The sequence below is a fragment of the Dipodomys spectabilis genome, unplaced genomic scaffold (assembly GCF_019054845.1).
Source record: "Dipodomys spectabilis isolate Male_0828 unplaced genomic scaffold, ASM1905484v1 ptg000004l, whole genome shotgun sequence".
NCBI lineage: Eukaryota > Metazoa > Chordata > Mammalia > Rodentia > Heteromyidae > Dipodomys > Dipodomys spectabilis.
Window position 1 is genome coordinate 4,499,283 of NW_024870681.1, and position 13,097 is coordinate 4,512,379.

The window sequence follows — 13,097 nt, forward strand, 5'->3', positions numbered from 1 at the left end:
TTTTTTTTCTGCTTATGTGGTGCTGAGGAATTGAACCCAGGGCCTCATGCATGCAAGGCAAGCACTCTACCACTGAGCCAACTTCCCAGCCCTCTTTTTCCTTTTTTTTTTTTTTTTTTGTTGGATGTGGGGTTTGAACTTAGGGCCTGGGTGCTGTCCTTGAGCTCTTTTGCTCAAGGCTAGCTCTCTACCACTTTGAGCCTCAGGGACACTTCGGGTTTTCTGGTGGTTAATTGGAGATAAGAGTCTCACAGACTTTCTGCCCTGGCTTGCTTTGAACCATGATCCTCAGATCTCAGCCAATGGCACCCAGCCTCGCTTTTTCTTAAATAATATTCTAGTTCTGGCATCTCTCTTTTTTTTTTAATATTTTATTTTATTTGTGAACATACTGTACAGAGGGGTTACAATTACATGGGCAGGATAATGAGTACATTTCTTACCAAGTATTGCAGCCTCCTCCTTTGTTTACCCTTCACATCCCTTCCCAGCCTCCCCGTCCCCCCCCCCCCAGTCCCAATCCTTCCTCCCCCCCCCCCCCCCCCGGCATCTCTCTTTCTAACATCAGGGCATAACTTTACTTCATTTAGTAAGATTCTCTCTTACCATGGATCAAGTTGACTTCTTTCCACTATGAGAACTATGTGAATTTACTGATTAACTAGTTACTTTGTTTCTGGAAGAAAAGACTGTCTAAAGTAATCTCATAACATTTGATTTTTTTTTCTGGTTACAAAATGTATGACAACTACAGAAACTTTAACATTGCATGTATTTTTAAAGATAAAAGACCCAAAACAATATTAATTCTTTTAATATCAATTCTTTTGGTTTCAGATATTGAAGAAAAAGAGACTAGGAATAATTTTTCTATGTGTTAAACAGAGCTAAAGGTGAGAATTACTTTCATTTTATTTTTTAAAGGCCAAAGGATGGTCCTTAAATTTAAGAACTAGAGAAGTCTGCAATCTACAGAGGGGTTGGCCAAGAACACATACTATATAGAAATAATTGAGCCTGTGTCAGTGATCTAATGTTCTAGAAAATACTATGCTCCTCATCCTCTGAAAATTCAGGGGAGAGAAGTTAATGTGAAACAATGATCTCTCACTCTCTTCACTGTACCCCAGTGCTGAATGTGACTGAGAGACCCACAGGTAACTTTTGAGTCTTGATGACAGGTACTGCTTTTCTCTTCCTGATGTGTACACATGACAAGCGAACCCCACTTCCTTTAAGTGAACAGATGTTTGGCATTCTCAAGTATGTTTGGGAAGATTGATATCTATGTTGTTAGGCTTTGCCTCATCGAGTAGTTTTATGCTTTATATGTATTTTCTTCCTATTACTTACATAAAGTTCAAATGTGCCAACATGAGGTTATACAATCTCTTACTCATTTCAGTCTCATTGTTTGCTACAGTCTGTCTGGCTCCCAGTGATTACCCAGTTCTCCACACTACCACAATACTCCTCTCTACCAACCTTTTGCATCTTCTGCTTCCTTCTCCCATGGAAGTCTTGCCTCATTTCCCATCTGGTGACCTCCATATAGTCTTTCTCATGGGACTAAGAGCTGTCCAAAGAGCAAGGTCTGAGTAATCCATCTTTATTTTCTGCCTATACCCAAGGCATGAAATGTAGGAGATACTTCATGAACTCAGGATGAATGATGCCATGAAAATGGATTTGGTTAAGTATGATGTGGTTACCCCAAATCCGATTTCAATATAGCTGATAGGCCCCAAATAAACTCATTATGGAAGCTTTTAGAGCTAGGGATGTTGCTCAAGTGTTAGAGCACGGATCTAGCAAGCACAAAGCCCCAAGTTCAATACAACCAGAAAAAAGTTAAATAACTAAAACAAAGAAAACTAAAAAAATCTCACTAGAGAGCTATATCTGACATTCAATTTAGAAAAAAATCCAACTAATAGCACAAACCAGTGTATTGTGAATTTATGAACAATTCAAGTGGCTCCATTTTAACCTATATTATAAAGTTTAGTTCTCTGGTCTTTATAAAAAGTAATATGACTATTCTAAATGTACATTGTATACCTGGGGAGATGGTGAAAAGATCAGTTTTCTAGTACTTTCTGGATTTGCTCTTTCAACATGAAAGGCATTGATATACGTCATAGAGCAAATGAGTAGCTTTGATCTGCACAAACCTCCCCCTGAAAGCCTCCATCCTAAAAGCAGGTAAAGTGGAGGATGTCTGTGTGTTCTGCATATCCCCTAGGGAAGCTCTGTTCTAGGCAGCAGCTTCTCAGCGCTGATGGACACAGGGCAGAGGGAGAGAAAAGGAGACAGTACACTGTTCACAGTAGACAGCAGCTGTTACATCTCACCACTGTTTGATTTTGGTCCTGGCTTAGTCTCTCTGAAAACCTTTCTCTCTATCTTCCTTTGTGCACAGTGGTCTAAGCATATGCCCATATAGGTCAAACTTGTTTTGTGAAAGGCTGCCATTTGCAGACAGGTTTTCTTATCTGGGAATGAACAGGTGTGCCTCACTGCAGACTTCTCAGGGTAATTAAAAACTACTTCACAAGACAGATGCTGGTGGCTCATGACTACAATCCTAGCTTCTCAGGAGGCTGACATCTGAGAATCACAGTTCAAAACCAGCCCAAACAGAAAAGTCTGTGAGACTCCTAGCTCCAATTAACTAGCAAAAAAGTCAGAAGTAGAGATGTGGCTCAAATGATAGAGCACCAGCCTTGAGCAAAAAAGCCAAATGAAAGCATGAGACTGTTAACTTCAAGCCCCAGTGCCAGCACAACTACAACCCACTGCTCTGGATGACTGATGACCCCTCCTGGGATGGGATGAAGTTGTGACCAGTTCTGCAACTGAGCAGCTCCTCTGCCAGTTCTCATCTAATTTCTAATCTCTATTGCTCCTTTACTCCTTTTCTTCCTGCTCCCAGTCCTCCCCTCACCCTAACTTTTGTTCACTGGAGCAATAGGAGATCATCTATTCTGCACTTTATTTGGTAATAAACCTTTAGTAGTTTTACTTTTTTGACTTTGGTTCCAGTGGGTTCAGCAAATTTGCCATATCTAAACCTGGCGTGCTCATGACGCCAATGATTCTCAAACTTGTGTGTGTGTAGGGACTGCTTTGCTAGCTTACAAAGGGTCTAGATTCCAGGAGGTAATGCTTCCATTCCTGGGAATGGGGCTTAGAATTTGCTTCTTGAATAATTATCTCAGAGGATGTCAATGTAGAGGCAATGTGCAATTTAAAGATCTCTGACACAGAAAGATTATCATTGTTTTTTTCCCTTCATGGCACTATGCTATTTCATTGTATGAAAATTCTACAGTACACTTAACCATTTCTATTTCCATTGATTTTTACACAGAGTTTCAATGTGTTCACAATTTTAAACAATTTCATATTTGTTTCCCCTAGCTAGCATCACTTATGCTTCTTGGGGGAAGTTTTGGCTTTATACATTTCACCCCCAGGTATTCCCACATAGCTTTGCCTTACCTTCTTCCAAACAATGCTCATCCCTTGGCCTTACAGGAAACTGTTCTGGGAAGCTAAGGCGACTGTGAGTGGGGCAGATGTGTTAGCCATGCTTCGACAATCTAATTGCTCTGGCTATAGTTATTGGATTAGTGGGAATTCTTCTCTTACATTTTTGGACAACATCCCAACAGTTGTGGCCTTTACTTCCTGACAAGGCTGGGAAGTGCTATTAGCAGACATCCAGCCACAGGGGAGGAATGACTCTGGGAGTGAAGTTGGTAAAGAGAAGTGAAGTATAAATAAGAGGATCTTGGTCTAGGCTGGCCCAGATATAGATGTGAAACTCTATTTGAAAAACAACTAAAGTAAACGTGGCTGAGATAGAGCAAAGTGGTAGGGCGCTTGCCTAGCAAGTGCAAGGCCCTGAATTCAAACCTCAGTACTATATGAATAAACAGAAATAGGCTTTTCCTTTTTCCTTTAAATCTTACTATTTACATCTTTCTTACTGTTATTATCTTTCTTTATAGGCCCTATAATAAGAAGACATTCTTTTCAGTCCTAAGGTTCTCACAGAAGAGAGGCATATGGAGACTTTGGGGTGCCTTTTTCCAGTCAGCCCACCTGTGTGCAGTTAGAAACCCTTTCTCAGCTTTTAAGTTGGAGAGCTGGCTTATGTGCACAGCCTCCAATTGTGGTTTCAAAGTCTTTTACTTATTAAGAAACTGCTGATCTGAGCAGGAATCCCAACATCCTGCTTCTTCATTAGCCCACTGACAAGGAGAGTCTGAAATGATTTTCAGTTCTTTAGTTAAAGAAAAAGTGAATGAAAAGCTGCAAATCTCAGCATATAACATGCCCATGACTCTTCCAGCCTACAAGCCTTTTAGTTTCTGACATACTATCTTGGATATATCTAATCATTCTGTCCTCACTTGCATTATATTGCTTAAAGCTGTAATTCTGGAATCAGTAAAAGAGGTGTTCATTAATAGAAGGACCCCATACAAGGGTTCTATCTTTCTTTCATATGGGAGGAAGGTGAGATTTCATATTCTGGAAGGCAAGTTGCCTATATTAGTGAAGGGTCCTAAGCATCCTACTACTAATAGGCCCTTATCAGCCAGCAATTATCCATTGAACAGCCAACATTCAGCCAGTATTTATAAAGAACTTTCTGTGTGCCAGGCACTGTTAAAAACACCAGAAAATGTCTGTGAAGAGTAGAAATAGTCTGTGCTTACATGAAGCTTATATTTCAGCTGGCATTCATGCAAATTCACAAGTAAAGGTATGGTCTCGGAGATGAGAGCCATGGGGCTGGAGAAGAGGGGGGTATTGACCATCTTTGTAGGATGGTCAGGGAAGAGCTGATGGGGTGAGACGTGAGCACAGAGCTTAAGACATCCCTGTCAATAGGTCCATTGAACAGTATTTCTAGTTTCAACATCATGAGGTTGCATTTCTCTCTATGTTTTCATGTATATCTACTGGAAAATGGAAGAGGGTGAACTGTGGCCATTGACTTTTCTGTCATTAAAAATTAGATGTCTTCAATAATTACAATTTTAAATAGCCCAGGCTGGATGTTATAGTGAATGTCTGTAATCATAGCCCTTAGAAAGCTGAGGTAAGAGGATTGCAAGTTTAAGGTCAGCCTGGGCTACAGAAACAACATCACTCCCCCCAACCCCAACCATACAAAACAACATTGAAAACAAAAAAAAAAACACTGAAAAAAGGAAAAAAATCCCCAAGTACTCCAATGATATGCAACAAAATTTAATCAATCAACCCTCCATGCTTGGGAATGTAGGTTATTTTCAACCCTATTTATTTATTTTTAGTTAGAATAAATTATTACGCCTAGTAGCCAGGCATTTGGGAACACAAGTCAAGGACCATGAAAACATGTACTGAGGAGTGCGGAGACACAGATGAGAGGGGGGAAGGCACGGCAGCTACATTGGTCAAAAGCTGAGACATCTGGGAGGTGGCCTCCCTCCTCTGCTTCCTTCACCCCTTGTCTTGGAACCTTATCTCTCCTAGCCCTTCATCTGTACTTTTCAGGCAGCAATAACTAAGTGTAGACATCCACCAACGGCCTACAATTGATATGAGTCTGCCCATGGCTTTAAGAGAGAGAGACAAGGGAACTTAAACAAGCTACACTGAAGAGGGTCAAATGTTCAAATTCAGTAACAATGTTCCTTTTGTTAAGCAGATATTAATATACAACTTATGAGAAACAAGACGCAGGAGGCATTGACTTATTGGCTTCCACTCACAGATATAGAACAGGAAAAACAAGAAAATCTCAATGCCTGAGATTGAGGTTATACTGAAGTTTTTAGAATCCAAACAGGCAGATGCTTGGACAGCTGCTGAGGGCAGATGGGTCCTTTGAGAGTTTAATATTGCGAAGTTGCCGATAACTCCATGGTTATTGTAGCTAATGTGAGACTATCTGTTTACTGATGGCCAAAAAGTTCACTATAGCAGGTAGCTCTGCTGAAAGTGAAATAAAATCCAAGAATCAAGTTTGCTATCCTTGTAACCTCTGTAAGCAGAACAGCCTGGCTACTACAGTCTCCACAACATGGGAAGTGATGGATAGGAAGCCATACAGAGCTGTGATATTCCAAGAGATTTTATTTGACACAATTGTATGATTAGTGTACAAAACAGACCATGCACTTATAAAGTTGTTTTTTTTTTTTTGGTCCGGTCGTGGGGCCTGGACTCTGGGCCTGGGCGCTGTCCCTCAGCTCTTCAGCTCAAGGCTAGCACTCTACCACTTGAGCCACAGCACCACTTCCAGCTTCTTTTTGCTTATGTGGTGCTGAGGAATCGAACCACCCAGGGCCTCATGCATGCAAGGCAAGTGCTCTACCACTGAGCCACCTTCCCAACCCCAAAGTTTGTTTTTTTTATTCGTGTGTGTGTGTGTGTGTGTTGGTCCTGGAGCTTGAACTCAGGGGCCTGGTGCTGTCCCTGAGTGTTTGTGCTCAAAGGTAGTGCTCTACCATTTGAGCCACAGCTCTACTTATGGCTTTTTGGTGATTAATTGAAGAATCTCACAGACTTTTCTGCCTTCCTTTATATATTGTTAAGTAGGGGAAAAAGATATAAAGTGGTGTACGTAGCATATTGTCATTTATACAAAAATTGCAATGAGAGATGTGGAATACAGGTGATCTATAATTTAGATAGCTCTTTCCATATATGTACAAAATAGATCATTCTTTCCATCTATTAACATATATATATATATATATATATATATATATATATATATATATATATATATGCCACATGCTGGTGGCTCATGCCTGTAACCCTAGCTACTAAGGAATCTGAGATGTGAGGATCCCAGTTCAAAGCCAGCATGGGCATGGAAAGCCCATGAGACTCTTATCTCCAATAAACCATTCAGAAAGCCCAAAGTGGCGCTGTGGCTCAAGTGGTAGAGTGCTAGCCTTGAGCTGAAGAGCTGTAGGACAGCACCCATGCCCAGAGTTCAAGCCCCATGATCGACAAAAAAAACAAAAACAAAAAAAGTAACATACAATTATTTTCTTCACATATACTTGTGTGTATATATTTCTACTAATATGTATATATACATTAATATTCATACATGTGAATATACATGTATGAACATTTAAGCAAGCACACACATGTGCATATATATGTGTGTATACACATATACCCATTCGGAATATAAAGGCAATCTTCAGGGATGGGGGTATAACTCAGTGGTAGAACATGTACGGAACATGTGCTTAGCATGTGTGAGGCCCTGAGAGTCATCTATTAAAAACTACTTTCATGCTGGTACCAGGGAGGAAAAACAAAGCTGTTTTCAGATGTTTAAGAATACACTAAACATATGGGTGGGTGTTTTGGGAGGCAGAAAAATAGATGCAGGTTGAGTAAAGTCTGCAGGAAGTTAAGAGAAAGATACTAATTTATACATAGTTGATTTACATGGAAGGAATCACCAGGAAGGCCTAGTTGTAGTTCATGAAAGAAACAGTAGTGATAAGGAGAAATTTACTTGGTAACATGAAAAGCAATAGGCTTTTTTGCTTTAAATCATGAAATTATTTCAAACATTGATGCATTTTTTTAATCTAGAAGTTTGAAATGGATTTTTTTTAAGGAAAATATCTTCCATGTCTCTAGTTCACTTATAAACATTTGAAATTTATTCACAATAGCTTTTAATGTCTGTGTCTGCTAATTCTAACATCTTTGTCAGTTGTGGGTTGGTTTTCTATGATTTTTCTCCCTCATAATAGATTGTGTATTCTTGCCTAACTGTATATCTTTGACAGGATGTCAGGCATTATAAATTCTATCTTGTTAGGTCTGGACATCTTTTTATTTTTATATTCATGAGCATTGCTCAGGACATAAATTACTTGAAAGCCATGCTATCCTTTGAGTCTTGCTTTTAAGATTTATTAGATAGCATTTACTATAGAATTTATTTTATGGTGAAGTTTTCCTCCAGCTGAGTGAAAATGCTTTTGAGTCCTTCACCCAGATGCCCTGTGAATTAGAGCCCAGGCTAATACTGTTGTGTAAGAGCTGGAAATTGTTCCCTCTGGTCCTCTTAGCTGGATCCTTCTTCCCTAGGCATGTGTAGTTTTCCCTTCCTCATGTACTAATTGATACTTTGTGGAATGCTGGAGGGGTGAGGTTCTACACAGATCTCTAGAGTTTTCTCTCCTCTCTGGTACTCTGATCTACAGACTTAGGCTCTCCCCACACTCTTCATAACTACCTTGGCTCAGGGAATCCACCATGTTCCTCTGGAGTCCCCTAAGTATATAACGGCCTGAAAGGCAGGATATAGAATAATTGCATGGCTCACTTTATTTCCCCTCTCCCCTTTTTTTGAGACAGGGTTTTTCTATGTAGCCCAGGATGGCCTTGAACTCAAATGCTGATGTTTTATCCTCCCATGTGCTGAGATTAAAGATGTGTGCTTCTATGTCTAGCCTATTTTTTTTTATTTCTTTCTTTCTTTTTTTTTTTGTGTCCGATCGTGGGGCCTAAACTCTGGGCCTGGGCCTGGGCGCTGTCCCTCAGCTCTTCAGCTCAAGGCTAGCGCTCTACCACTTGAGCCACAGCGCCACTTCTGGGTTTTTTCTTTTTGCTTATGTGGTGCTGAGGAATCGAACCCAGGGCCTCAGGCATGCAAGGCAAGCGCTCTACCACTGAGCCAACTTCCCAGCCCCAAGCCTATTTTTTTTTAAACATAAAATCTATTCCCCTATATTTCTTTATCTACCTTTGCTTATTTCTTTACTTCTTATTTTGGAAGAGTCTACTTACAGTTCTCTTGCTATTTTCTTTTCAGTTGTGAAGCTTGAACTCAAGCCTGGGCTCTGTCCCTGAGTTTTTTGCTCAAGTCTAGTGCTCTATCACTTTGAGCCACAGCTCCACTTCAGGCTTTTTAGTGGTTAATTGGAGAGACAAGTCTCATGGGCTTTCCTGACCCATTGGTTTTGAACTGTGATTCTCAGATCTTAGCCTCTTGAATAGCTAGGATTACAGGCATGAACCACCAGTACCTGGATACTGTTTTTCCTTTCTTTTCCCCTTTCCCCTTCCCCTCCCCTCCTCCCCTTTCCTCCTCTCTCCTCCTCTCCCTCCCTCCTTCCCTCCCTCTCTTTCCCCTTCTTCTCTCTCTCTCTGTAATTTCATTGCTCTTGTGGGAAAAGCTACTTTATGAAGAGATGAGGTTATCCAGCTAGAGTTGTCCTATATGTTCAGTCTGGATTGTAGCCTGACATCATCCTTTCTCAAAACTGCCTGGTCCTCTGCTCAGGGCAGAGGTCCTCTTCCCTTAGCTTGCCTATATTTCATCTTCACTTGGGTCAGCAGTACCAAGAAGAAATTTCCTTAGCCACAGGTCCTCTGGGCGGTAGCTATGTAAGCATTTTGCTCAACAAACTTTGGTTGGCAGCTGCAACTTTGCTTTTATTATTAGTACTAGCATACATTTTTTTTTTTGTCGGTCATGGGGCTTGAACTCTGGGCCTGGGTGTTATCCCTCAGCTCTTCAGCTCAAGGCAAGCGCTCTATCACTTAAGCCACAGCACCACTTCCGGTTTTCTGGGTGTTTATTGGAGATAAGAGTTTCACGGACTTTCCTGCCCGGGCTGGCTTTGAACCGCGATCCTCAGATCTCAGCCTCCTGAGTAGCTAGGATTACAGGCGTGAGCCATCAGCACCCAGCTTTAGCATACATTTCTTTCAGGAAGAAAAGGAGCTGCTGTCACTACTTGTGTTCTTTCTCAGTCACTGGTTTTGAGGAGTGGTCCTGTCCCACCATCAAAACGGAGTGGGGATGGCAAAGACTATATGCTACAATAAGAACAATATTTAATGGGCTGGGAAGGTGGCTTAGTGGTAGAGTGCTTGCCTAGCATGCATGAAACCCTGTGTTCGATCCCTCAGTACCACATATACAGAAAAAGCCAGAAGCGGTGCTGGGGCTCAAGTATTAGAGTACTAGCCTTGACCAAAAGAAGCTCAAGGACAATGGCCGTGCCCTGTGTACAAACCCCACGACTAGCATATAACACGTAATAAATTTAATAAATCAAAATAAAAAACAACAATATTTAACACTGGGGACACACTTATCCTAAGACTCCATGATCTCTTATGGGAAGGATAACTGCATCTCTAAAATAGCCAGACAAACCACTTTTCTGCTTAAAGTGATTCATTCATTGGTTTCCACCATCCTCAAAATTCCATTTGTATATCTGTGACTGGTCATCACACCCCACACATTCACCCCACACATTTTCTAGGCTTTCTGTGACATTCTCAGAATATGCCATTTTCCATCACGACTTCCAAGTTTCTGCAGCAAAAACTTCTTGCCTTGGGAATTTCTTTACTTTTCATAGACCTACATGTTATCTTAAATTTGCCTTCTAATTTGTTTATAGTCATAGTAGACATAATGATTATGTTTGAGGTAAATGAGAAGCTGTGACAAGAAGAATATAAAGTAATGTTTTCTATTGTTTGGATTTAATTACATTTGGATTGGCAGTAAAGAAATAGCCATTAGGGAAATCTGTTGCTGGTTCAGCTAGAGGCTGGAAAAGTAGAAATCATTCCTAATCTTGAAACCGGGGCTGGATGCTAATTGTACCTTCTGTGAGAAAATGATTTAATATGTCCTTTGGAGGACAAGTTGGCATAACACAAGTTTAGTAGTATGATTTAAAATTTCATGTATTTATATGACCTAGTAATACCACTCTTGGGCATCTACCCAGAGCATTATAAGTCAGAATAAAGATACTTGCATATCCATGTTCACTGCAGCACTATTCATGATAGGCAAGTTATGGAAACAGCCAAATGCCCTACAATCAATGAGTGGATCAAGAATGATACAAATGTAGTAATGTACATCATGGAATTTTACTTGCCCATTAGAATAATAATATGTCATTTGTAGCAAAATGGATGGACCTAGAACAAATCATGTTAAATGAAGTAGCTAGGCTCAGTGAGATAAAAGGTACATATTTTCTCTCAGATGTGGAAGCTAAATCTAAAATACAACTATTCATGGTAGCCTATATAGGGCCCAAAGCATTTATACACAAACAAACTGACTAAAGGAGGGTATACTTGGAGGAATCCAAATGTGTAACTCCTCTGAACAACTGCTTATCAAAATGAATCCCAGGAAGTGGAAATGTGTTTTAGGGGATGGGCAATGGGGGCACAGGAATTGGAGGGAGGGGTGAGCAATGTAGTCATTATATTCAATGTACATTATGTAAAAAATGAACTATGTAACTTGAGAATGGGAAAGAGAGAAGAAGGAGAATGAAGGAAGGGGTGACACTGACCAAGAAGCACTATACTCATAACCTGACTTATGGAATTGTAACCCTTTTCTACAACTATTCAAAAAATTTTTGTATATTTAAAACTTTACCTCTTAAAATGATTCACCAGGACTCCAACAAGTTCTCCAATTCGACTCTCATGTGTAGGCTGTTTGCTGAAAAGGCAGACAATAAGATCTTTGTTGTCTTTTGTATGGAACACTACAAGTTGGTCCTTTCCATTGGAAACACTCAGACCAGTCAACTGCAAAGAGACAAACATGAAAACTTGTTAGAATAGTTCTCAAAAGGATGAATTAAAAAATACATTTTGTAATGATTTTGGCTCACTAATGGTGACCTTAATGTTTATCAAGTTTCATGGAACAAGCAGATAAAAGGAAATAATAAAGATAGGAGCAGAAATGAACACGACTAGGAACATAAACAATATAGAAAATCAATAAAACAAAAAGATGATCCTTTGAGAAGATGAATAAAATTGATAAGCCCTTGGCCTAAAAGAGGAACATGCACTGAAGACTTTATTATCAATGTCATGAATAGAAGATTTCTATTACCAGAGAGCACATAGACACTTAAGTAGATGCAAAGGGATTATTTTAAACTCCATATACATCAACTTATTAAACAACTTAAGTGAAATCAAAAGCCACAAAGTACCAAAACCCATCTAAAAGAAACAGACTGACTAGTTCTATATCTGATGAGGAGGCTAAATTTGTAGATAAAAACCTTTCAAAAAAGAAAACTCCAGGCCCAGATGATTTCATAACTGAACTGTACCAAACATTTAAAGATTCCTAAGGAATCAAAAAATAGTTCCCAGAACAAATAATAAAGCTTAGTAAAGTCAAAGAATACAATGTCAATATAAAACATATTTCTATGTACGCTCAAAGAACAACTGGAAATAGAAATTTTAAAGTAAAACCACCTGTAAAATACTTAGATATAAACATAACAGAATATGTGTAGGACCTAAATGCTGATGAAAGGGCCAGGTGCTGGTGGCTCACGCCTGTAATCCCAGCTACTTAGGAGGCTGAGATCTGAGGATTGCAGTTCAAAGCCAGCCCAGGCAGGAAAGTCTGTGAGACTTTTATCTCCAATTAAACTACTCAGAAAATTGAACGTGGCACTGTGGCTCAAGTGGTAGAGCACTAGCCTTGAGCTGAAGAGCTGAGGGACAGTTTTCAGGACCAGAGTTTAAGCCCCATGACTGACAAAAACAAATAAAAAAAATGCTGCTGAAAGGGGGGAAAATCCCTAAAAAGGAAGAGAAAATAAGTTTACAAGTTGGGAAAGTCAATGTTAAGGTGGTAATTTTCCACAAAATTTTAAAATACTCTCAACTAATTACGTTTTTTTTGATAACTACAGGTTTAGGTTAGTCTTAAGATACTGATGTTTTTCTTACTCTTTTCTTCAAATCTTACTTTTCTTTTTCAGTTGCTGTGGCTATTCTCATTCCTTTACCTTTACATAATGTTTCACAATCAGTAATTGGTAAAGGAATAAAATCATAGATTAAAAATAGATCAACACAAATGTGATCAATGGCTTTCCTAAAAATGCACAACAAGAATTTAGTGGAGAAATGATAATTTGGACAACTTGAGAAGTTAGACATCCACATTCCAACAGAAAAAAAAAGTATAAGTCACACCCATTAAAAAATCAATTTAGGGGCTGGGAAGGTGGCTCAGTGGT

General features: G+C 39.6%; 1 protein-coding gene across 1 annotated transcript in view; it reads right to left on the reverse strand.

Annotated features, from left to right (window-relative positions):
- The window catches only part of Myo1d (myosin ID), a 295,270-nt gene that overhangs the window by 67,117 nt on the left and 215,056 nt on the right, over positions 1-13,097 (reverse strand). Inside the window, exon 21 of the mRNA XM_042693144.1 lies at positions 11,474-11,628. Coding sequence (XP_042549078.1) covers positions 11,474-11,628 — 155 coding nt within the window. The remainder of the gene's footprint in view (positions 1-11,473; positions 11,629-13,097) is intronic.